Here is a 27,598-nt window from a genome sequence, read left to right on the forward strand (position 1 = left end):
CGCAAAAAGTGAGACAGAAGAGAGAAAAATTACTTACAATAGACTGATTAGAAAATCACTTCCATCCACTTTTACTTAACACACTCCGTGAACGAAGAGCGCACCGAAGCCGCAGCTGCAGCGCCACCTCGCACCTTTCTGTACTCATCCGCATGCAGCGGTGGTTGCGAGCCGAGGTGCTACAACGTTAACGCTATCGTAAAACGGTACAATAGCCGACGTTAGTCAATTGGCAGCTGCAAGGCAGCACACTCACTCACGCTGTGGCATCGCACTTGCCGCCTCATTTTGCACCTGCACGTTGGGCCGGTTATAGCCGTGCCAGCGTCAATATCCTTCTTATCAACCTCTCTTCCAGTAAACATCAATGGCAGGCGCTGTGAACGCTATAAAAAAAAGAAAAATAGCAAAAATGGCTGCAGCAATTCATTTTATATATATTTCAGACAGAGCTCCATGCGCTCATACTCACCAGGCATATTAATATATGGACGTAAATATATTTGAATGGTTGAGGAACTGTCGGTGCATTGTGGGTTTATATAACTCAAAGAGTGGTGCAGCTGCGTTTACACGGCAAACATCACCCCCACCCTGCACACCACAAACTCATGTGGAGGCAACGACAGCCGCCGATTGAAAGAGTGTGATTGCATAAATATACAGTTAGGGCACTAAGCTCTCACCTGTTGACTGGAATATACTTACTCGCCGTCAAATGATGCTGCAAGAGCATTATATCAGTTAGAATTACCGTTGCAGGTGCAACAGCGTGCAACAAAGAGTGGCGGGCCTGTCAGTCAAGCTGCGCAAATGGCAGCTGTTGCTCCGGGGACCAACTCACACTCAGCCAAACGGTTGACTCACAACTCAGCACACACCTAAAGCGTTTACGTGTCTCTGAATATGTGTAAATAAATTGCTAAAGTATGGTGATTTGCAACGTGCACGTATAGCAAGTAAACCTATTCCAATCACACTTCTTCACTTCGAATTTTTAATATTGACCGAACAACTAAAGAATGTGTCTTTTGCTTAAACAATTTCTTTCAAGTTATCCAATTAGCCATGCCATTCATCGACATGGCTATGATATCCATTGGACCAAGTGCGAAAGGAGACGTAAAACTTCATCACTGCTAGGAAATCTCGGAAGCTACTTTGGTCTTTACAGTTATGGAACAATAAAAACACTTCTCACTGATCGAAATCTCTTTTAAGACACCTTTATCATTTCAAAATGTAACTAAAAGCTGATAGTATACATATATCATTGCTGGAATTCCATGAGAGTTTAAATAAAAACATTCAAGGTCACTCTATATAGGATCTTCAGGACCCACTTCTAGGTCAATCACTTTTACAACTCAAGTTTCCATAAAATACTTAAACCAAATCGAATCAGATAACGTTTCATCAGAAGACTTAGGGTGTATCGTTTTGGATTCTCGTTTAGTAGTCCCATAAATTCCTTTTATTTCTCTACCTGTATTACGGAATTAGTATTGCATTACTGGGATATTCGGATACAAGTATCTAAATTATTAAGGTCCAAAAGACATTTCATTTCCGTTCCGTTTACTTTCTATTGACTCTCTCCGCTGAGTGTACTTATGTAACGAGATGGCGTTAGCTCATTTTGACTTTGTAGTGTCTTACCTTTTCTGTAGAATTTTATCGTTTTGATAAGCAACGTTTATTTGCCCACCTGCCGAAGGACAGTGCAGTATTTATACTTTAATTGCGCTCGCAATTGCAGCAGTTATTTCGAAACATTGTTGCTGCACTCGCATTTATTACAATAGGTGTTGTTGTGGCAACAAACGGGGCTATACATCGCTTTCGCATTACTTTCCTCGCATTTCCCGCTCGCTCCCGCATCTCGGCAATCTCTTGTCACCGCAATTGCACGCGCCGTGAAGGTCACATTACTTACTCAGCTGCTGAGCAATCCTTTGAGGCTCATGTTTGCTTCACAAAGGCGGGGCGGTTGTCCGCGTCCGAGAGGTGGCAATTGAATATGTAATTGCTATTGCCTTTGTTTGTGTCGTCTTCGCACTTACAATTTAGTTACCTGACATTATCTACGGCGATGTGTTAACGCTCCGGCAAGAAGGCTAGAAGAAGAAGCACATTTCTCGAGTATCCGCTGAGGGGCTGGCAACGACTGAAAACAAAATTAATTTTCCGCATTTCTCTCGTTCTTGTCTTGCCGCTGGTCATGTCTCTTTGAAATGTTCACACTTAGCAAAGTGGTGCAACTACACTTTGACTTTTTAATTAATTAAGATAATTGTTGATGGGCACTCAAGTAGTTGCAGTTAATGGCGATGATTTTATTAGGTTGCAACAAAATGTTGCATGAAGTACAACACAAATGAAAAACTTTTAGATGCTTCCGAAAAAATTGGAGAATTTTCTATTTTAGCGTTTTCGCATACAATTTATGTACTCCTTAGAAAAGTGTAAAGTGAAAATCCTCTAAAACTATTCCACTACTCAAAGAAGTTTTAAAATGCAGTTGTAGCCGTGCCAGCCAAAGCATTGATACCAAAAGAATGTTTCTTCCTTCACTTGTTAGAAACACGAAGGCGACCATATATTCTTACATTCAGTTGTAGACAAGAGCTTTGAAGCTAGAAGCGCATATGTGTGGCTGCCTATTAGAAGGCGTCGACATGAGCTCGAAGCGATTCCAAAGTCTGAGCTGAGCTACTTATGCCAGTAATCGCAAACACACACTTGCACTCCTGCCAGGGCTGAGTGAAAGCGCTTGATGCACTTAACAAGCCCTAAGAAACTCTTTCGTCTGAGTCTTCATACACTCCGGCTTACTAACATGTTTGCATACTGAAGCTAAAGCTTGTCTGCGTGTGCACACTGGCGCATTGCTAAGCACATATTTGTTATGCATTTAAATAGCTACAAATTGCTCTGCTCTATATAGGTGAGTGTGTGTGTGTCGGCTTCTATAAATATGTGTACACACTGGAGTATTGCAACTTTCGCTTGAATAGACAATTTTATTGATTGCTAAGGGGAGAAATGATTTTCATCAAGCTTAAATGTGAGACGTTTAAGCAACGAGTGAATATTCCTGTGAATAATTTCATTTTCCAAGAGAAATTGTTTAGAGTCACAGCTTGAATATTGAATAACTCAGAATCTTTTATTATTTGTAAGAGAAAGGTCAGTTCCTCAATTGGTACACATTTAAGGAGATTTTATATATTATTCACATGTTGTTGTAGAGACTAATTTGTAAATCGAGATATCTAAGGTGAAGCCGACTCTTCACTAAGAACAAGAAAATGCGTATATGCCATTCAAATCAATGAGAATAGGAGAAGAATAATCTCTAATTACAGAATTATTAGCATTCCGCTAATTCCGCATTCAATTAGCACACATGAAATCAGCTGAAGGCCAAGGTCAAATAGTATCAGCAAACAATGCAACTAGTTAGACCCGTGTCATGTCATTAAGCTGTCTAGAAAATATAGGCAAAAACTGAAAAGCATATAAATAGAACCAGTTTTCTAGCGCGCTCTCACACTTGCCACAGCCACGCGCGCCGTGAAACAAACTTAATGAAGCCGCCCAAGCATGAATGGAATGAATGAACTGAGCGCATGTTACAGCGGCACATTACCGAAACAGTGCACATTTAAGCCTAAAATAGTGGCAGGATTTGTTCAATGTTACGCATTCGCCATGCGGCCGCAGCATAGCCGCCAACTGAGCAGGTGCAAGCGCTTAAGTTGCTTATTTACATGTGTGCACTAAACTCAGATCATGGCAGTTAGCTTATGTGGTGGATTAGCATGAGTTTTGAAACTATTTTTACTCTCTCAACGGCCTCTATGTGTACAGAAGTCTAAAATGTACAATTTTTTTTTCAATTACCATATACCAATATTGTGAAAAGCCCTAAAAAGACATTGTAGATCCAGTTGAAAATAAATATGATTTCGAATTTAAATTCTAAATTAAACTACTCAGCTTCGCCTGAAGCAATAAAAAGATTAAAAATGTAATATACATAGGATTCTTCGCATATAGATAAATAATCAGTTACAAGTCAAATTAACTCTTCTCCACTCTAAAATTGTAAATTATTATACAAATAAAGAGCAGCTTATTAACATTTATACTCTTTTTAATCATCGAAATAATGTGAATAATTAATGTTCACGTCGAAAAAATATGCCCGCTTTACAAGTTAGCCTACATTGTGGCTTGCAGCGGACTTTGTAATTTATTTTTAAAAATTTTCCATGTCATTGCGAGTCGCTTTGTCGCACAATTACCGCTCGAGCGTACTCAAGTGTGCGCCACAAGGCCAGCGGCTTCAAAGCATTGTGGTTGCGCACACGCCTCGCTGACCAGAATCCGTCCCACATCCACACACATTCACAAACACTCATCCGCATGCATTTACCCAGAGATATGAGAGTGTTGGTTGGTAAGTAGGTGGCTTGTGTTGCCATAACAACATCTCGGCGGTGGCTGCGCTGCATTTTCATGCATAAATAGACACCGAAAAGCTGAAGTGGCTCTTAAATCACAGAGTGATACTTTTCGCCACTTTAGTGCGGCAATCTTTCTTCTTTTTGCGCTGCTTAGCTGCCTGGCGCTCGCAGTTTTCTTCGTAAACGGTTGTTCTTTCAGGATTAGCACTTCAGCGCCAGCGACGGCGCTCCTTCTTACTCAGCGCTTTATTCACTTCTTCGGAAGCAGTTTTTTTTTTATGCGGAAAACGCTTTTGGAAGGACTTACTCAGTTGCATTTAAATATATTTAACTATTTGCACGCCAAGCTGAAACTACCGCTATTTTGTATTTGCTATATTGTAGAAATACTGGTGAATACAGATGTTTATAACAAGCCGAGAAGAGCAACGCAGAGATTCTAGTTCTGAGTTGAAATCTTCACAATGCTAACATCCATGTTTTCCAGCTTAGAACATAAAGTAAAACAAGAAAGGAAGGGCTAAGTTCCGGTGCAACCGAACATGTTCTACTCTCACAATTTATTGATGAAATTTTATGAAGGTAACACACAATTCGACCCATATATTCGACATAAGGTCCACTAGAAAAGCGAAAATCTTTACATAGAGTATATGGGTGCTGAGGTAATTCCTGGACCAATTTCACTAATTTTCACCACCTTCATTATATCTAAGACCATACGCTCACTTAATTTTGCAAAAATATCTCACATATTAACCCATAGAGCCCATCGCATTTGAAAAACCGAGTATTAGGTAGATCGGATCCATTTTTCGTACAGAGAATTGTTATTAACTATTAGAAGAAAAATAAATTCCCTGAATAACTAAAAATTATCTGAGAGATTTATAGATATTGTCAATAAAAATTAACCTTGTGCACTAAATTATTCATCTTTGATATCTGGGGATTTGACAATTTATGGTCCGGTCCGATTTCGACAATCTTTTAAATGAGTGAGTGAGTCAGTTGCTCCGTTATCTCCATGCTTCTTGAGGTGTATATTGTTAAGTGTATTGGTTTCAAGAAAATAACATATACCAAATTTCATTGAAATTGGTCGAGTGGTTCATGAGATATTGTTTGTGCCCGAGAAGTGGGCCCAGTTCAGTAAATAAAAAACAAAGCACTGCCTAAATCTAGATTTAGGACAATCGCTCTTGCATTGCCCAAGCCTTTAAGAAAAATCTCAGTCAGATCGATCGTTAGCCTTCATTAGTTAACACATATTTATATATATCTAACACCCATAAACAAACACGTAAATTTTTATTCGGAATATTCAATTCCCAGAAAAACAGAAATGTGGGAAATTATATGAAACCATGAAAGTACACCTCTTTAACTGCTTTTCGCACAGAAATTCAAAGAAATCGATTTTCAAAAATTAAAAGTAGATTTTCACGGATTAAATACAAGAGAAATACAAAGATTTTCTATCGAAGTGGAAGCGAGCTGATCAAATTACGATTAAGCAAAATATAAATTTCACTTGGAGTGTGCTTCTGTTATTGATGTAACCAGCACACACACACATACAAGTTAACAGTTTCAGAAGCAATTTGCGGGAAGGAAGTATAGCCCACCTTTGGCTTTCCTCCACTTTTCTTTCAAGACACACACACACGCTGAACACATGCATCGAACTGATAACGTACGCTTGACAGTGAAGGAAGCGGAAATGAGCGAAGAGCGTGATGCCGGAAGTGAAAAACAATAACGCCGCCTAAGGTCTCGCTGCCAGAACTGCTGCCGGCGAAGATGGCAAATGCTGCCAGCCAACTGTCAATCTGCCAAGCGAGCGGAGTAGTCACGTCAGTAAGCGAGCAGGCAAGCAAGTAGCCAACCAACCGAGCAGCCAACAATACAAACAGCTTTGCCGCGCTAAGTAGTTGCTACTTGTGCCACAAATGCGCACTTGCAACATGAAATGCTGAAGGCAACTTTAATAGTTGTGCCGCTGAAGATACTGAAGATGCCGTGTTGAAGGAGATGGAAGTGACTTGCCAGCGCCAACAGCAGTCGCTTTGTTCTTGCGCACGCTTTGTTAGTCGCGCGCACAACAGGGAGAGAATATTATTCGTTCGTTCCTCTTTATGGCGTACTGCCGCGCCGTAATGTTTTACTTTCTTCTTCAATTTTGTTTTATTACATTCTGCATTGTTTTGTTTTCCACTTTTTCTTTTTTCGCTCGAATTTTCCTTTGAGAAAGTCTCAAGTGTCTCCATGTGTGTGCCTTCCCAGCTCCCATCACCCGCGGCCGAGCGCTCGTGCAGCCTTCAGCTGTAGCCTAAGTCACTGCCATTCCCCGCACTCCGTTTGTCCTCCTCCGCGCCTTATCGCCGACTTGCCTTCTTGCCACTCTGCGACACAGCAAAAACTACAGCGACATTTTATGGGCCACCGAAAAATGACAACAATGGTATCGCTGGAACGCAGAAAAGCTGTAGCGCTGTAATTCTGGCGTTATATTGTACAGCAACAACAACAACAACAAAATTGCAAGAAAAACACCACACACAAACAAAAAAAGACAATAGGGGCCAGAACACGGCGCTTGTAAGAAAACAGCTCGTATGGGTAAGTGTGCGTCCGGGCGGTTTATTTATGGTGGAAGTGATTGCGTGTAATTGCAAAAATTGCGTTAAATTATTGAAACGCACGGAACGAGCCAACCGGCCAAAGGACAGGGTAAGGAGCTGTAGCAGCGCAGAGCAAAATGAAAACATGAAAACGTCGGCTGATGTACACTTATTGCTGCTGCAGTTGGACCTGCCATGAGACCATTTTGAAGAAACTAAAGCAATGCAAGAACTGGTTTCAACTTGCACCACAAAGAAACATGTTTAACTCAAGATGAATTTCTTTTAAAATTTTGGGCTTTAAGGAAAAAAGCTTTAAGATTTTATGGAAAATTCAATTTTAGTTCAAATAGAGACTGAAAGAAGAGAAGTCAATGTCAGTTTAAGTGCCATAAACAAGTGACAAAGTGAGAGTTGATGCTTAGATTTCTATCCTTAATATGTCGCTTTTTATATATTACCAATATATTTTACTCAAAACCTCACAGTACTTTTTACGATCTTCACAGGGATCTTTTTCGATCTACCCACAGACCAGATATTCCTAAAATCTCTATCGGAATTTTTCTTCAGAAAAATATAATTTGGTCTTCAGGTATACTTTACAAAAAGTTCACACAAGGATGAAAAGAAAGGTGGCAAGATGCCAGAATGGACCACATATAGCCGCCATCCGAGTTCAGTGGGCAGTAAACCTTAGTAAACACATTTAATCCACCATACATATGTGGCTTAATGAATTGCTCCGGAGGAGTGCAGTGTGTCGCCTGCGTGCGTTTTTCACTTGTCGTTCCGCCATTGCCAAATTAAAACGATAAATTTTTTGCGCCCCAATGCAATTCGGATCCAACCGCTTTCGCAATTAATTTCTGCGGCGATAAATGGAAATTGTTAAATAAAATTATAAACAGTTAAATGTTATGCGCATATAAATTCCAAATATTTAGCGAAATCAAAATCCTTAATTAAAAACGTTCGCATAACATAACCTAAAACGAAGTAGTATGTTTTAGACGGCTGTTGAAATCAGTGTTAAATGACAGCTAATATGAGAGGTTGAGTAGTTGACTATGCTCAGTGGTTTTGATATTGATAATCTTCTCAAATTGTGGCTGATCGGCTAGCAGAACGATTGACTGTTTAAACGGGCTTCAAACTCGATTATAATTTACATAAAATTTGAGCGCATATTAAATTCCTTATTTTTCAATTCTTACTCTTTCTCTTGATTTTACAAAAGCAATCAAATATTTTATGCGTATGAAACGAAAATAAAAAATCCGCCAACGGAAATCAAATTATTTATAAAACCACAATGAGAATTACAAAATATAATACAATATATAACGGAATATTTTATTTAAATCCACAATCAACAGGGAATTTCATTTGTTCAGCAACAATTATTTATTTGTCGCATCATTTCGGCGCCCAATCCGCACTACATTCCTACACTAATCATGGAAGCGCCGCGCAAATTGAAATGTAAAAGGATCAATTTATTTGGCTCATTAAACTGCATAATGTCTCATTTAATATTATAGTCATTCTCGCAAAGGCAAAGTTGCTTATGCTCCACACACGCAGTTCACTTCGATATTCACGCATAAAGCTCCACGCACATATATCCGAGTATGTACGAGTTTGTATGTGTGAAATAAATGGGAATAATTGTGTGCAGTTTGCTCTGCATCCAATATAAAATAATGATCAGCCGGATTTATTCATAAAATTTCATGTCATTTCGCAAATTTTATTTTCGCACATAATCAAAATCATTTCAAATGCGCTTGTACATATGTTCTACGTCAGAGTTTCCTATTTAAAGCTTAAATGAGTCTAAATAGTATATTCAAAGTTATCATAGCCATATTTTCGAAGAACAAAGCGGCCATTAAAAAACCCTCATTAATAAAAATTGTGTACCAAACTCAAAAAGTTATCTCTTGCTAGTCTCCAATCCACTATTTGTATTAACCACTATTTAGTATTAAAAAAGAGAATATCAGCTTGTCCCGATTATGTGGATCTGTACAGGTCTGTCTAGAAAACCGCTTTGATTGGGTAAGCTGAAAGCCAACTGTATAATCCTATGAGTCTATGATATATATATTGTATATATGTATATCTAGAGAGGATATATATATATTGTATATATGTATATCTAGAGAGGACTGTGGATTATTATTCCCTAAAATCTACCTCGGTACAACCGACGACTGATTTATTCTATGCTCCCCTTTAACTAAACTATATTGTTCATTCCATAACATCATTTGCATATTTAATTCAAAATGTTTCTAATCAAGATTAAAGTTTATAATCCATCTCTAATCAAAAGTAAATATTTACCCTGGTTATAACTCATATAGCCATTAGCCGCTCATTCAGTTCACTAACTTAATCCTTTTATACATAATGCCAATTCCGAAATACCTCCAAATACTAATACACAAACAATAACAACACTAAATTTACGCCAACGAAATCGAACAATCCGCCATTGTTGGCTTCGGCATTGTTTGGTCGTTGAATGCGACCTATCGCCAATCGCGTGTTAATTACAATTCCCATTAAACGCAATATAATATAATTGAATTCCGAATATGCGCAAATGTCATGACCCAATTTGGAGAAATAAACATTTATGCCACGAATTCGAAGCTGCTTCGCGCTGTGTGCGCTCGAGTGCGTGTGAGTGTGTGTATGTGGATGTGTGTGTGTGGGTATTCGCGTAGCTAAACCAATCGTGCATAAACGTTAGAACATTAAGCCCGCGCACACCAACAACAAACACCCTGTATATATGTATATATGCGCATATGTTGAAGCAACAACACAAACGAATGAATTCCAGAAGATTTGAACGAATGTTTATTGAATTTCCATTATCTAATTTCGCTCTTTTCGCTTTTCCTCTTGCAGACACTTGCGCGCAAATGGCAGCTCTGGCGTATGTGGGGCTCACAGCCCCACAGCGACACCCACAGCAGTACAATGACATCGACAACCATGTATTTGTCTGCAGCGGCAAGAGACGCGATGCCCGCAGCTCTTCATAACGGCATTTGTTGAAAATCCAAAAGAAAGGTCAAGCATTAACGATCTGTCAGGATAAGAAAAAAATTAAAAAACAAAATACCAAAGTGCAATTTAGAGTGCTAATTACAATAAAGAAAACAATAATAACAAAACGAAAATATATATAAATTAGAAAGAGAGCATCGTTGACAATAATTACCTATCGAGGCGACAGCTTACATAAAAACTTCGAACAAATTTGGCTTACTTTCGATCATATCATCGTTTCCCTTGATATGTAGAGAAACAATATGCTGATTCATCACTCCTTTCACTGTTCGAGTCAACAGGAAAGAAACCTTTATAAAGTTGTTCAAATGCTTCGAAGCTCGTCATCTAGATGAGTCTTTTCACCTAAGTACAGTGCCTAGCCCAATCCGTGGATCTTTGTGCCTGTCTCTTCTGCTGGTTTCATACTAACAATGAATGTACAGCATAGTAAAGATGTCTAAATTAATAATTGCCAGATCTTTCGCAAAATTTTCATAGAATAGGGGTAGGAAGAGGCGTGTATAATAATAATAATAATATATTTCATATTAAAATGAGGGTGTGGTCTTTATCTTTCTTATTCTATAAATCTCAAAATGAAAAGAATCGCCATTTTCTCCCAACATCTATCAAATAAGGCTATAACAGTCATTGAATCCATATCTGTTTGTTGTAAATATTTAAATTTATCAGCTCGCACCTTTGCATGAAATATGCTTTTACGGGCATTTCAAAGCTTCTAAATGAAAACTAACTGATTCGCAAACAAGGAACAAAGTAATGCAATATTCCTGGGATCTGATTACAAAGGTTACCTAGCGCCACACAGCGGCAGCGAAGCAATCAACGCAGCGAGTTCGGTAACAATAAGCCCAGCGAAACAATATCCAAAACAACAACAAAAAGCAATAAGTACAGAATGAAAATGAAAAGTTCCCGAGCAAAAAAGGGTTGCTCGACGTACACAATTCGACGTACAATTCTCAATAGGCCCACATCCCGGCGACCGGTTCGCGCGACAAAGAGTTGCCGCGAAATTTAAGCGTCGCATTCCTTTTTGCTCAGTGCCGTTGTGTGCGTGTGTGTGCGTTGCGTGCGCCAACAGCTGTCTGTCGTCACTCAACCACTAAGTGGAGCATTTGCTGGCAATTTGCGTAAAGCGCCGTCACGAGCAAAAGACCCAACAAATGCAGGTAGGGATGTATAACCATGCATATATGTATGTATATGTATTTGCACGCATACATGCATAAGCGCGTGTGTGTGTGTGTCGCCACTAGCAGTGTTATTTGAGTGCGTTCAATTCAGCACTTTCCATCCACTCATTGCAATGATTGGCGTCCACTCGCAAAATGTGGCCAACTCACTGAATGGGACGCACACGCACTCGCACTGCGCTCTTAAGCCTTTTGTTTCCGCGCCCTTCACTGTTGCCACAATTGCTGTGTAACGGTGTGCAGTTGCCAATTGTGCCGCCGCTCGTTTGTGATTATTGTCAACGCTTTGTTGTTATTGTTGATATGTTGATATCGTTACTCTTGATGACATGGCCGAAATGTAAGCACCTAGTGAAGGGGCATGGCGTATACGTAACAATATTTGTATGGAAAAAATTGTTTGGCGTATTATTACACATGTGTGAATAGTGTTTGTGCACCTCTGTCTCTGTATCTAGGTCATGCCGAAAACTTTAACACATCTGGTTAACCTCATGATTCCCCTAAAAACGCAACAGTTACAAAATAAATTCGATACAAAGAAGTGAAGCGCAAAAAAGTGGAAAGATTCGTCGCAACAACAACGACGCGCATCGACAGTCTAGCAAATATGACAAAACATAAAGGTGAGTGACTGAAATAACCTACAGAATAAATAACTTAAACTTCTCTGAACCTCGCTTTCATTAGTAATATTATCTAAAACAAAACTGGAATAATAACACAGTCACACATAAAAAAATTGTCATGACTTGGGGCTCTTGAACTAATATTGAAATAAATATAGGGAAACATAGGGAAAACTTAGGATAACTGATTTCAAATTTACTTTCTTTCTTATCTTAAGACTTTGGTAGGAAATCTTCACCTCTGGTCAGAAATATATATTATTGTCAACTTTAACACTAAAAGGACTCACTTTCAAAGGTAAACTAATCCAGAATGGCTATAGTTGTGACCTAAAAGTGAAATTGTCGAATCTTTCTTAAAATCTTGTAGAAGAAAAAGATTTACAAATACAGATAACTCACCTTAAACACCATTTCAGAAGCGTTTTACTTAGTTAAGTGGTAATCTTGAGTATAAAAAGTCAAACCTTTTGTTGCTTCTGGAAGATTTTAGAATTTAATTTTATAGACATTACAAGCCTTGTTGGCTTATTTTTCGCCAAAAATATTAACTTCTTTCTGCAATATTTATTCGAGCTCTTCCCACATTGCATATATTTCCTAAAACAAGTCGGAAACTGTAGCCGGAAAATTGCCACAACGCATAACAAATGCATTTAAATACGCAATTTCTGAAATATTCAGTTATTGTTCACGCACAGCTGCAGGCAGAAATGAAATTTAGTTATGAATTTACGGCATTTGATATTAATGTGTGTAGGAATGTGTGTTTGTGCCTATCCTGAAACAAAGACACACCCACATGAGAACACAGGCCACAAATGAAAGATTTAAAGTCAGAGATTTCCCGTTTTGGCTGGGATAATTCCCCAAAATGTTTGTCGTAATCGAGTTAGTTTTAGTTTTCCACATTTTCCGGCCAGACCGTCGTCCCAAGTCGAAGCAAAAATGGAAGTTTAACGGAACACAGTAATTTGTGACTGTATTTGTAATCAATAGATGGCTTGTGGCAATGGGGGAGAAGGGAGAAAATTACAATGAAGTTAAGAAAACTTGAAAAATAATAGAAAAAATATGACGATAAATGTTCATGGCAATTGTGACTTTAAGAATCAGAAACTAAACTGTGAAAAGGTGAAATTTCGTTTTTATTTTATTTCAATTTCTTGATTTCATTTTTGTTCCCATGAATCAACAACCTAGCAGCCACCACCGTAGACAAACCCGTAGAAATGGTAACCTTTCACCAAATATTCGCATGAAATTCTTTCTCGAATGGCTGTGCGACAGGGATAAATAAGCCTCAGACATGTTAGCAATCTCAACAACAAACCAGCGCTTGTGCAAAATTGCCGCTTTTATTTCAACTCACTTCCATTCCCTATTCTATTTGCAGAGAAGGCAGAGCGTCTGCCGTACTTGCACCAAGTCTATTCAATTCTCATTATTTGCAGATGCGCACGACTACGTTTTCATTGCGGACGGCAGCGGAGGCAGCAGCAGCGCGTACGTATTTTCGGCCAGCATCAACCCCGGGCAGCTTTCCACTGGCAACAACAACAATAACAACCACAAGAGTAGCAATAGTAGAAACCGCACCTACAGACGCACACCCATCGGAGGCGCGCCCACAAAGAGGCCGACAACAGCGCCAGCAACAACACCGCCACCGTCAACACATAACATGCTTCCATTTAGCTTCCAACAACAGCAACAACAATACGAAGGGCAACAAGAAAACAGCCTGCAGCAGCGAATGGCTACGAAGGCACTCAACGTCACCACGACCACTGCCACAGCCGTGGCGGCGACGACAGCCGCCATAATAGGATACGGCCTCAGCACGGTGGGCCATGCAGAGCATAACGCATTGGGGAGCAGCAGCGCAGGCAGTAGCAATCATAATTTGCAGCAATTGCCGCGACAACAACATCAACATCTCCATCGTCATCAGAATAGTCTCGCTGCCGCCGCCTCCTTCGCCACGTCGCCGCTCAGCGCCACCCTCACCACAACTGCCACCACAGTGCTGACCGCTACCAAGGCGGCCGCCACGGCGACAGCAACAACGGCTGCGGAGAACCTATTCAGCGGCGTCGCGGTCGGCCTCGGCGCGATGCTAATCAACGACACACTGCTGCTAGACACCAGTGGGAACGGCACGAGCGTGCTCTTCGGCGACGACGACGACGCGAACGGAAGTGACCTTATGCTGAATGGCAGCATGGTGAATCTCACCAGTGGCAATGCGACTGCGAGCGACGAGGACTTCGGCGAGCTGCTGCGGATGGGCAGCACGTCGGTGGTGCTGGGCCTTCTGATTCTCATCACAATAATTGGTGAGTGCACCTAATTTTTATGAGTACAATTCTGGCGAACGCACGCGACAGGCGGCTTTTAGCTGCGTCATTCATACTCGCTTTTGAAGTGAAATTTAATTAATTGCTTTTCGCACTTTTAATGAAGTCATCGCATCGTAAATGCGAAGTGCAGAAAACAGAAAATTTAACTTGAGTAAAAACTGCGAGGCCGCGAATTGTGGCCGCGGCAGTTCAGCCACTGGCGCCTCATCTCGCCTTAGCAGAAAATTGTTGGTGACAGTTGTCATTTCAACTCGTTTCACATTCGCATTTGTTTGTGTTATTGATGTTGTTGTTGTTATACGCAAATTAAAAGTTGGCATAAGCCATGCCAACGACAGCACTTCACCTTTGAACTTTCGCTTCTGCTGTTGGGTACTTGTATACAAATCGGTGCATCGCGAGGCGGCGCAGCGGCAACGGCAACGGAAATATGCAAAATTATGCAAACTTTGAGTGAAAGAGAGAAGGCGCGCTAATAGTTAGCGGCGACTGCTTCTAGGAACTGACATTCCTCGGGGTGACACTTGACATGCGCCGCCCACAAAAGTGGCGCACGAGGGGAAAACGCTGGTTCAGTCTCCCACCAATTAAAGGCTTTGAAGAATTTCCAAATGCTTCTGCCGCAAAGCGATTTGTTTGCTTTTGGGGAAGACCTCTTAGCCCACAAATGTGCTCCGCTGTCTACCTTAAGTATGGGATTTTATGGTATAAAAGAATGACTAAGCTTGAGCAAGCAAGCCAGAGGTATAGAATTAAAATTTGAAGCATCGAAATTTAGCCCCAGTTTTCAATTAAGTTTGACATGAAGAATTCTTCAAGAAATGGCACAAATATTTTCTCAGACAGTGTTTGATTTTAATACCTATAGTCAGTTAATTTATTTTCTATTAATGTGATCCAAGATAAACTCTAGAACAAGGACAAGAACGCATTGCCTCTCTGCATACCAAAAGAATCAACTTTAAATCTCATTTTGAACATACATACATATAACCAGAATTCTATATATTTTCCAATTAGTAGAAGACATTAGAAGTCTCTGCACTTCAGAGAAACCAAATAAGCACTAAAATGAAAAATGCAAATCTTGCAAAATCGTTCTCAAATGTCTGCTTTAAATGTTCTCCGAATTTTCTGGCGCTCTATTAAAATGTCAAACAATATGTCAAGCAGATAATAAAACACAGTTTCACCAAATTTTTTTGGAGAATTCATTTGAACTGTCAACCCATCATAACATGAATTGACTAGCACAAAGCTGAGCAAATAACTAACACACAGTGAATTTGAATGAACCCAGTAGGAAATTGCACTCCGAACCGATTCAGTTCAAGTGCCTAGCACTTCTTCATCTTACAATATATTTTATGTGGGAAGATAATCTGCTTTTTTATTCCTTAATTGGAAACTACTACGAAGCGGTCACAAATTCACCACCACCGGCGACAGTAAATAAACATGCTAGATAACTCATGCGCCTAACCTTTCGAATCAGAAATTTCCCATCTGGGTGTTTCTTTAAAATGGAAGTGTTAGCACAATCATACACAGCTTGGTAGTTAGAGACATCTACTCATACGACTGCCAAAAATTTGCATACTCGTGTTTTTCATTTTCTTTTTTTTCAATTTAACTAAGCAAAAACAGGGGCTGACATTAGAAATTAAATAACAAAACTGCGGTAATTCTCAATAATCACCAAAATGTTGTGGTTTTTTCACCCACAGTTTTAGACGTAAACATTTTTCCTCGACTTACTAAACTAGTCTGACATAAATGCAGATATTTAATGGTCTTGTTAAATGTTAATTGAATGCACACCCTGTATATGCATTGACATGTAAAGTTTTCGTTGCGACGACGCATGAGCTCATCACATACATGAAGACATCTCCCGTTAAATAGCCCAATTTATGAAAAATACAATATTATATGCTCCAAGTGGCACGAGAGCCTGACGGCTCGGCTAAACCTGGGGGCAGCGCTTAGCGCAAAACACATTCTGGTGGAGCAGAAAGGGTGTCGATGTTTACACATCCATAAATGGCAAACGGCAGGCTGACACAAAGCGAAGTGTGTCTGAGGGCGTGTTCACTCGATACAAAATATTGTGCGGCACAAGTACTTGCGATACAAAATTGAATATTGAAAATTATTCTCAAGCGCACTGAATGTGTACGTACGTATATTTAACCACAGACACACATTTACGAGCACTCATGTAAAAATTTGCAAACAATTCAATTTATGGGCCATTCAAATTTGAAAGAAAGCCTTTGCGTTTTTTTTATCTGACGACTTCATCGAATTTCACGCTTCAATGGCCAGCGCGGTCTTAATTTTTTAAAGATTTTCGCTAAATGATGAGATCTAAATTTTTGCCTAAAATAGGAAAGGATTTCAAAAATAAAAAGGAGTTTTGGCCTGTGCAACGGGCGGCTCTCATAGCCATGTGCGGTGCGCTACGGACCACACCGACTTTGGCACTGAATTCCTTACTTCATATAGCACCCGTGGACATAGCCGGAAGGTGTATGGCCGCGAAAACCGCTATCAGACTGAGGGAGGCTGGGTACTTAACAGAGTGCGCGCCTGGGCACTCTAGTATCCTCAGGCGCTTCGACTTCATTCCGAGGCTACTGGACTACCTTCCTGTCGATGAGCCCTACCCTGGCGGCGTATTCTCTGCTCTCATACCTTCAAGAGAGGGTTGGGTGGGTAGAAGTCGCTGGAGGAGAGACGCAGTAAGCTTCTTTACGGATGGGTCGAAGTTAGCGGGGAAAGTTGGAGGAGGAGTTTATAGTCCGGAACTTCTCATTAACCACAGCTTTAGGCTTCCGGACCATTGTAGCGTGTTCCACTGCGGAGTGCAGCAGCTTTCAAAAAGGTAACGATCCGCTCTGATAGTAGGGCGGCAATATTAGCCTTAAGCTCAATTACTGTGCGCTCCAGGCTGGTTAAGGATTGCCAGTCCTCGCTATCAGTTGCATCGGAGCACTTTGCTATCATACTAGTTTGGGTGCCTGGCCACAGCGGAATCGCAAAAAACTGCAAGGCTGATGAGCTTTCTAGGACAGGTACTTCTGTTGCACTTACAGTGGAATGGGAACTTGCTTCTGGATGATTGGGTCTCAGTCGAGCAGTCTGAGCAGGCGTTGGACAGTCACTAGCACCTGTTCTGTCGCAAGATCATTCTGGCCCAAAGTAAATCGCAAGAGGTCAAGGGAACTCTTTGCCCTAAACAAGATCAATCTTTCCCAAGTTATAGGTGTTCTAACTGGCCATGGTCCCATTGGGACTCACGCGGTCAAATTAAGAATTTTATCGGATGCTAGCTGCAAAAGCTGCCTAGAAGAAGGTGAGGTAGAATCCTCCCAGCATTTCCTTTTGGAATGTCCCGCCTTTGCGAGATCTAGACAAAAAATCCTTGGATCTCACTTTTTTGGGCACCCCCGCGAACTAGCGGACACAGAAGTTAAAAACCTCTGCAGATTTGTAGTAGGTTCCAAGCGCTTTGTCGATTCATAAATAAGTGAGGGGGTTGAATTTTTACGGCATCACAAAGGACTGCTCGCGATAGTCTAACTGGGTTTCCCCCTATAGGGAAACAGCCTTCGTACCTCACCTAACCTAACTTATCCAGAAAAATGCACACAAAAAATACTTTCTTTCCTTGTGATGTGAGCAAACTGTTTAATTTTTTGAGTTTCTTTCCGACAGCTTTAACAGCAGTTAAAGCGAATGAGGAAATAAATATGACAGCGTTACATATAAACTTTTACATTTCGAAATACGGTCAAACCTGGATAAATGATACTTAAGTTCCACTTAATACAGAAAAATATTCATCTAAGACCTCCGACCTGAGCTTTAAACCTTGATCAAATGTACACACCACAAAAACGAACTGATAAATAGAAACTCAATTATGATATCGTATCCATCTTTAACCACATATCTCCCATTTATCAGGGTTTCACTGTAGCACAATTTATTGTGCCGCGCAATATCAAAGATCCGCATTTAAGCAACCACAAGTTGCATCAAGGATATTGATATCAATATCCAAACACCATCATTCCTCATGCCTCAGCTGCTATTGCTGTATTGGTGTGAGCGTGCGTGTAAATAACGGTAAATTTATGATGTATAAAAACGGATTTATTGTGGATTATTGAAAATAATTTCATTGTCTCAACGCGAGTGTCTGAGTATAAAGCGAGCGAGCGAACGCAACATATATGTGTCATACAAAACTTCGGGTGGATGGTTACACACACTTCAAGTACATTAATATATGTATGCCTAGAAATCTGAAAGTTCAGTAATGCAAATGTATTTTTGAGCTTATTCCCTTTGTTGGTGTTCGGTGTATACCATTCACTGAATAATTCTTATGAATAATTTCTCATTATGTCATTCCGACGAATATCTTCTCTTCTATTTATCTTTCTGTACTCATTTACAATTGAAGTATCACATATTCAAAAAAGTCTTTAATTTACTTCAACACTGTTTTGCAATTAGACAGCGCTGTGGGGACCAAAATTACGAGACGAAATTTGGAGTATATGCAAATGAGGAAGCATACATTAAGGCGCTTCAATTTCTGAGAAACAAAAATTTGTATTATTCGAGCGTGGAAACCCATAGCCAATGAACAAACCTATCAACATGTTCAGCGTATCAGTCAATTTCTGTATCAAACGTCATTATACTAAACCAAATATTCTCGCTTAAGATTCCTGAGACAACGCAGACATCGTCCGTTGGGAGTTTGGTGGCAAAGCAAACCTCTACATCGTACCTTATGCATTCCAAATTATACTGCTTTTATTGTTAACGGTGTATTTATAAATTTTTTGAGTATGTCCCCGAGTTCGCTCGCACTAAATTCACTGTCCTTGACACCGTGAATTGAGCAGCTTCATAATAACCACAAAAGCTGGTCAGCAGCTGTTGCCAATGGCCGCATACAAATCTTTTATGACTTCTTCGCAGACAAAACAAAACACAATAAAGAAATTGTGTAATCAGAAAGCGAAATCAAAAGCAACACAAAAGCGCTTTTAAACACACAAATTAAATTTCTTGTTATTCCACAGTTATTTGTTAAAATTGCAGGGAAACATATTTTGTTGAATAATAACATGAACACATTGATTAAGGATACGAATTTCCATCTCCATGTATATAAATTTAGTATAAACCAATATGATTTCGTTATACTGTATCCTGCCTTCACATAACTGTTATTATATAGTTTATACCGATTACCTTTTAGTTTGAACGAGCTGTACCCCGTCTAAGGAGAAAACCAATTGCTGACATCATCAGACAATCCTAATCAGTTTTAAGACATTGATGCCATTAAATAGGGAGGGTTATTGAACTTAGTAGGATGGAATATCCTCAACGAGACAGAACAACCGGCTTATAAATGTCCTTACCAAAAGATTCTTAGATGGCTTTTGTTGAACTGCCGAAGAATCTAATCTGTTGATCTTAGTGTACATTTTATCTTGAGTTAATGAGAGATTAATTGGAATAAAGTTTCATCATTAGATATATAATCACCAGGAAATCTTAAATCTTTGGTGAAATCTATACTTCAGTGAAAATACTTACGTGTAAAACTAAGCAAAAAAACTTAAAATGTCCGGCTAGTTGCAGTCCAGGTATAGTGAATTTAGTAATTGCGATTACGCGGAAGCCCCACTGAACCACTGAAACCTTCATAAAAGTAATGACTTCCTTAGAATTCCATTTTATTTGAACACTCTAATCCAAATAAAGTTGTGGGTGACAAAGTAGCGCAAATTCACAAAAGCAAAGCAATGAACAGCTGCAACAACAACCACATGTACCGAACAAAGATGGATTATCTAACTAGAAATGTAATGTAGCTGGAAGCGTTCGGACGGAATAATGGAAAGAAAGAAAACTAGCAGCTTTATGTTTTGAGCTTAACGACAAGTAACAGGTAACAACAAAAATGTATAAATGATGCCCGGCCAGAATGCAACAAATTGCAGAAGCCACTGAGCACAGTAGACACATGGAACGCCCAGAGAGGCATGTCTGTTCGAAAAGAAAAGACGAAAAACGAACAAAAACACAAAAAAAACGCAGAAGAAAGCAAAATAAGTAGAAGAAAGTGCGACAAACTGGTGACAACAGAATTCAAAGAAAAAGAAATCGAATTGAAAAGGACAACAACGCAAAGATTGTGCGCCAGCAAAAAATGGCAAACCTTAGTAAGACCCACAGTTGCCAAGAAGTGGTGCAATAGTTTCGTTTTTCCTTCACTATTTGCTTTGCCTTATGCTGCCTTTTCCTTCTTCTTTGCCCGCACTTTTCAGCTAAGCACATGTCCAGCGGTTGTAGCTGGTGAAAACAAGTTCTCCGAATCTAGAGAAAAAATACGAATCGCACAAAAAAGATCGGGGAGAATGGCAAATAGAAAATGGAAATGGTAAACGCAAAGCACATTGAAGCCATACACAAAGCGAGCGACGTGAAGATTCCAAGTGATAAAGTAGAAATGGTAAATTGAAAAATGGCAACAGTATCAGCCACAATGGCGCAACAACAACAACAACAAAATACATTTAACAACAATCAACAATTCACAGCCGGTCTGCTTCCCTTTCACCAAAATAAAAAGGTGTTGCTCAGGAATTCGCAACGCAAAAAAGAACCGTAGAAAAGCTGAAGATGTAATTGTGGGAGGAGACGAGGCAAATAAGTACGAGTGTCGTCTGCATTAGGCAAACAATGGAGGAAAATCTCAATAGACACTTTATGGAAAAACACCTTTTAATTTCAAGTCCCATTTAAAGCAGCACAAAAGAAGTCGTCAAGTCTTTTGCGTCGTTTCTCGTTAAAATCGAAAATTTAGCTTTCGCGATTAAATTAACCCTGTGATGTGATAAATGAGCCAAAATCAGACAGAAAATCATTCATTGCAACGCTTCACTGAACTTTAAATATAATATATTTAACTCAAACTGTGGAAGTCGAACTCTGTCTTGGCACTGAACTAAATTTTCAAATTTTCTCAAAAAGAACAAAATCTGTGGATATTTAGTGCATGGCAGTAATTATTTACTTAGATAAAGAAACCCAATATTCTATATATGATCAGGAGGTGAGAAGATACTTAACAGGTGCTAAAAGAGAGTTGCAATCGCATCCGTGGGCAAATGAAATCAGTATATTTTCAGATGACAAATGATTATATTTTTGCCAATGGAAGCTTGATTTTTGGTATAGAAAAGAGCTTCATAAAGATCTATTTTAAAGGATTCCAAAAAATTATTGAATAAATGCTCAGAGACTTTAAAATTTCTGCATTTCATTGTCAATTTGCTGTTGTGTTGCGGAACACAGATCCTACATGAAAAGCATTAAGCGGCAAGGCGAGTCAGTTACGACGAATACGGATTCGCTGTCAACAAATTGTGTGACATAAAAAATATGCGCAGAGAAGGCGGGGACTACAAATTGGCGACACATATGCACCTACAGACCTACACGTGTACCTCCTCCATACATATATATGTATATATGTACTTCCATATAAGTATAGATGCACCGACACAATTGAACGTGAAATTGAGCATGAGTGACACATGAGCAAGCGGTTGCAAACAAATAGGAGCGTAAAAGCGGAAAATCAACCAAAGAAAGTGCATTCTCGCATATCCTGCACGAGTGTACAACGCTAGCACATACATGCACATTAGGGTGGCCCTAATTTTCCAAAGTATTCCGATTCTCGATCGCACCCCCTAGAAATATGCGAATTGCCCAAAAACTAGTATATACAAAGTTTTGGGTCAATCAAAAAAGGTTTAGAGGTTGCGCAAGGAGCTTGAAATCCTGAAAAATTAAGAATTTTTGCCGTTTTTATGTCTCCATATTTCAAAGCCACACTATCTGGTTTCCATACCGTAATAAGATCTGCATTTTATTACCTTTCCAAAATTACCACAATCTTAAAAATCGGTCGATTGATGATAGAGTTACAGAAATACAAATATGAAAGTAAATTAAATGTGTTGCACGTGCATTCTCAAGCGTCGCATGCTCGTGATATACCGTTATAACGGTTCTAATGTTATTCTTATTATCATATAACGGTATGGAAGACCAGTAAGGGATAGTGTGACTTTGAAATATGGAAGTCTGAGACATAAAAATGGCAAAAATTCTTATTTTTTCAGGATTTCAAGCTCCTTGCGCAACCTCTAAACCTTTTTTGATTGACCCAAAACTTTGTATATACTAGTTTTTGGACTATTCGCATATTTCTAGGGGGTGCGATCGAGAATCCAGAAACTTTTTTTATCCTCCATACAACAAAGGGCCACCCTAATGCACATACATAACGGGTGATTTTTTTGAGGTTAGGATTTTCATGCATTAGTATTTGACAGATCACGTGGGATTTCAGACATGGTGTCAAAGAGAAAGATGCTCAGTATGCTTTGACATTTCATCATGAATAGACTTACTAACGAGCAACGCTTGCAAATCATTGAATTTTATTATCAAAATCAGTGTTCGGTTCGAAATGTGAAATCCGCTTTTTTATCGACAAATTTTGTTCAGCGATGAGGCTCATTTCTGGTTGAATGGCTACGTAAATAAGCAAAATTGCCGCATTTGGGGTGAAGAGCAACCAGAAGCCGTTCAAGAACTGCCCATGCATCCCGAAAAATGCACTGTTTGGTGTGGTTTGTACGCTGGTGGAATCATTGGACCGTATTTTTTCAAAGATGCTGTTGGACGCAACGTTACGGTGAATGGCGATCGCTATCGTTCGATGCTAACAAACTTTTTGTTGCCAAAAATGGAAGAACTGAACTTGGTTGACATGTGGTTTCAACAAGATGGCGCTACATGCCACACAGCTCGCGATTCTATGGCCATTTTGAGGGAAAACTTCGGAGAACAATTCATCTCAAGAAATGGACCCGTAAGTTGGCCACCAAGATCATGCGATTTAACGCCTTTAGACTATTTTTTGTGGGGCTACGTCAAGTCTAAAGTCTACAGAAATAAGCCAGCAACTATTCCAGCTTTGGAAGACAACATTTCCGAAGAAATTCGGGCTATTCCGGCCGAAATGCTCGAAAAAGTTGCCCAAAATTGGACTTTCCGAATGGACCACCTAAGACGCAGCCGCGGTCAACATTTAAATGAAATTATCTTCAAAAAGTAAATGTCATGAACCAATCTAACGTTTCAAATAAAGAACCGATGAGAAATTTTATGCGTTTTTTTTTTAAAAAAAGTTATCAAGCTCTTAAAAAATCACCCTTTATATACATGTACAGCAAACAAATATTGATATTAATATGTGTGAGAGCAAGTGCATATGCATAAAGTTCGAAAAACTTAGATTTCCTTCATTGTGCGCTTGTCAGCGGCACTCGCTTGTCATTTTCAGCTGTCATTGAGCGACACCCAATTTAATATTCACATATTCAACGTGCCGGGGCGTAGCCAGCAAACTATGCTACGAAGCGGCAAAGAGACGGACAAACATCGGAGTAAACATAAAAGACATCAGCAACGCTTCAATTTACGGCGAAACCCAGAAGATGGCATATGTGAAATGCCGTTGCGCCGATGTTTCACTGCTGACGTGCAACTTTTTAGACTTTTCGAAATTTAATGCGAAAGTGTGGTTGGAAAATCTTAAAACTTAGCCAAAGATAGCTTACTTCTGTGAATCGAACGAATGTTCTGTGAAAAGAGATAATACTCATCGAAAATGTTTGAAATCCTAACCCGGAACGCTTTCGGAGACCGCATACTTTCATATATCTTCTGTTTCTCAAGTTCTTCGAAACTACGTTGAAATGTTCGAATCCAATTTTGCGAATAGTACTGAGTTCTCCGTAAAGTCCGCACTTGGCCAAACAAAGTGCAGGAAATGCAATGTAAACATCTTTAAGTTAAAATTTCAGTAATTCTACGAAGAAATGTGTAAGCACATATGTCCGTCTGCAGCTCAATGTAACGCAAGTTGTGTAAACAGCTGTGTGGAAGTACACAAGCTACACGAAACAGGTGAAAGTCGTTTATCGGATTCTTTGCAGTCATAAGTGCCAAGGTAAACGTGACACTGCGCCATAACCTACTCAGCAACCAACACTTGTCTCCTGTCTCCTGTGTCCTACCGCCTGCCTTCTGGCCACACACACGCCAGCAAAGCTAGATCAAAAGAGAAGGCCCGTGGTGGTACAAATGTGCGAAGGGCGAGCAACAGCGTCACACTGCCGCAGACTAGACGTCAAACGCAAGGCAGCGCAGAGGTGTGTGTGTTTGCGAAAGTCTATTCAAAACGAAACCAAAAGACGAAAGTATGCTTTGGAAATTGCTTGCCACAAATTGTGGCGGAAGTTTAATTTTCGGTAAATCAACGGAAAGAGGAGAGTGCGAGCGCAACTTTTTTGGCGTTTCCCCTTTTTATTTTTTGCTTCTTTTTCGCTTGTATTCTTCTTCTTCTTTTAGTTGCGTGAATGCATGTAAGCGCTTTTTGGAAAGTGAAAAGGATGCGCCTGCGAAGGGATGTAAAAGCAAAACTGTTATTAGGTTGTCAGTCAGTCTGTTGCACCTTTTTGCGCACACATTCACGCATTCGCCGCCGAAATTACCTTCAGTGTCTCGAATGCGCCGAGTGTCTAAGGGCCTGAGGATGTAAGGACATTAAATGCTTGCCTTTGATCAAAGCGAGAAGCACATCATTACATTTGGCTCCACCTGCAGAATACGACCTTACACGAGTAGTTTCCAAAAAATTCACAAAGCAGCACACGCAGCGTGTATATCTTGCTCGGTGCAGTGATTGTGTACACAACTGTATTTATGTTACTCATACGACACGTAGTCTCCTAATGCTGCAGCTGCTGGTTGGCTACTTGAGAACTATTTTACTTCTTAAAATATATAGTTACATTTTTCGGCATATATCTCATCACCAGCGAGTGTTTAGTGTTAGTGAAGTCTTCTTGGACCCTTATCGGTCTCTTAATATATACTCTTTAATATCAAAGATGCGAGTGCTAAGTATATTTTTTTACTTATTTTTCTGCACTTTCACTATAGTTAAGATGCTCAGTTGCTCCAAAATTATTATTTTTAATTCCAAAGACAACAAAAGATAATTGCAAACAGTACAGCTACTTGCCAAGGCCACTGTTCACTGTAGAAAGAAGCAACCTCGAACTAGTGATGCGGCATGCCACACAGCACTGCAACAAATTTGCGTTATCTTCGCATTTTCTTCAAGTGGCCCTAACATACTCGTAAACGATATTCTTTCCCACCTTTTTGAGAGAGCACTTCCCGCCAGCACTTATCTTTATTTCAATGGCGCATTTGCTCGGTTTTATTTTCCGCTTACAAATACTTACACGCGTATGTGTGGCACTTATACTCGTATATACGCGATTCACATGTCTCACTACTGCACTGTTGCAGATTTACCCGAGACTTTATGTTCACTGATTTTTTATGATATCTCAGCACGAGTATTATTTTACTACTCAATTTTTGGGAGAACGGAGGGGTGGGAGAACTATAGTTGGGGCAGAAGTTTAAAATCTTATTCTATCTCCGCTTTAATTTTACGCTTCCTAATGTACTTATATTCCGTGTTTGTGCTCCGACGACTGCGTGTTTACAGTCGCGAACAAGGCTGTGAAGCTGAGGAAATTGTAACTGTTATTATAAAAAAAAATACAAAATTATTTATTACATTGATTGCTATTCACTATCGAACACATTGTAGGTATTTCAAATTTTATGCAACGCTTTTGCTGGTGTCTCTCAGACTCCCTCGGACACCCAACCGAGTCCATTCATGTAGACACAGTCCCTTGAACTTTTTGACTCTGAAATTGCATTGCGATCCTGGCCTTGTCACAATTCAGTGGCCGTATACTGTTTTTTTTGGGAAATGTGCAATGTAAAATTCACTTTCAAACCGCACTTTCTTTTTCTCATTCATCTGTGTGTGTGTGTATTTATGCAGTCAATTGCATATAGACAAACAACACTTTGTTTTCTTCGCCTTTCTTTGAAACCGCCGAATTTTACGAGCGAAGTCATCATTGTTTAAGGTTATTTAATGCCCTCGCCACCATGATGTGGCGCAGCGCTTGCATTGTAAAAATGCCACAACTCACGCACGCGCCCTTCTCCGCCCCTGCAGCGCCACTCGACTGTTGGTTGTCGTTACATGGCACATTTTTATTTTGTTGCACTTCTTCTAAGTGTGCAACTTTAATGTCGAAGCGCCGCGTTCTGCTCTTCATTTGCACGCTCTTTTGTTTTGCGTATTTTGTTGCATGCAACGCGCGTAAAGTTTTTAATCATCAACGTCATTATGATTACTTTTTCCCAAACAATTTTTCAAGGTTTGACTGCTCGTTGTTGTTGGTGTTGCGTCCGTGCCTCTTTAATGTCCTCAATGGCGTTGGCTGCACTCTAGCAAGTAGATAGTATAAATGGAAAAGTTTGCGAAGTCAATTTGTGCAACGCGCTCTGCAGGCTACGGATGCCATGGACTCTGTATAAACGAAACTACTTTGGGGTTCACAGGCTAAGTTCGCTTTTAAGCTCCGCCCATTACGGTTTTTAAGCTGCGTTAATTGCAGTGAAAGAGCGCTGCAAACTTAATTTGTGATATGATGGTGTTAAAAAGTTGTCCAAACTAAAAAAAAACTTAATATTTTATATTTAAGTAGGTTTTCACACCCAAAAATGTGCAGGAAAGAGGGAGAGGGTGACAGGCTTTTAAAGAAGTGGGATCATTAAATGAATGGATAAATTAGAGCCTCTGAAGAAAGAGTAACTATGAAATGGAAGCACAATATATTCAAGCACATAAACGGGGACCTGGTATTTTACGCTTCCGTGATCGAATTTCAACTATTCTCTTAATTGTCACCGCTCATGTGATTCTCAATAATCGCTTACTTCTTACTCTTGAAATAATATCGATTTTCAGATTAAATGGCTGTGAGTGCACAAATCTGGAAAAATCTGCTTGCATGATTTCGAAATTAAATTTAAACTTAAAAGCAAAGATAATACACATTTTCATGGATAATTTAAGTGATTTGGCTCATTATTTGCCACATAAATTCATTTGCGTTAATTTGCATAGCAAACTATGGTGACAGCCAGCTTTGGTGAATGATT

The 27,598-nt window shown here is 39.7% G+C and overlaps 1 protein-coding gene across 3 annotated transcripts in view; it reads left to right on the plus strand.

Moving 5' to 3' along the window:
* Positions 1–27,598, plus strand: part of LOC105221497 (5-hydroxytryptamine receptor 2A) — a 108,568-nt gene that overhangs the window by 27,259 nt on the left and 53,711 nt on the right. For all 3 annotated transcript variants that reach the window (XM_029046389.2, XM_011198525.3, XM_054233891.1), the window contains exons 2-4: positions 10,022–10,186; positions 11,844–12,011; positions 13,469–14,353. In XM_029046389.2, the coding sequence (XP_028902222.1) occupies positions 11,996–12,011; positions 13,469–14,353 (901 nt within the window). In that variant the 5' untranslated portion in view covers positions 10,022–10,186; positions 11,844–11,995. The remainder of the gene's footprint in view (positions 1–10,021; positions 10,187–11,843; positions 12,012–13,468; positions 14,354–27,598) is intronic.

This window comes from Zeugodacus cucurbitae, chromosome 6 (assembly GCF_028554725.1).
Source record: "Zeugodacus cucurbitae isolate PBARC_wt_2022May chromosome 6, idZeuCucr1.2, whole genome shotgun sequence".
Taxonomy (NCBI): Eukaryota; Metazoa; Arthropoda; class Insecta; order Diptera; family Tephritidae; genus Zeugodacus; species Zeugodacus cucurbitae.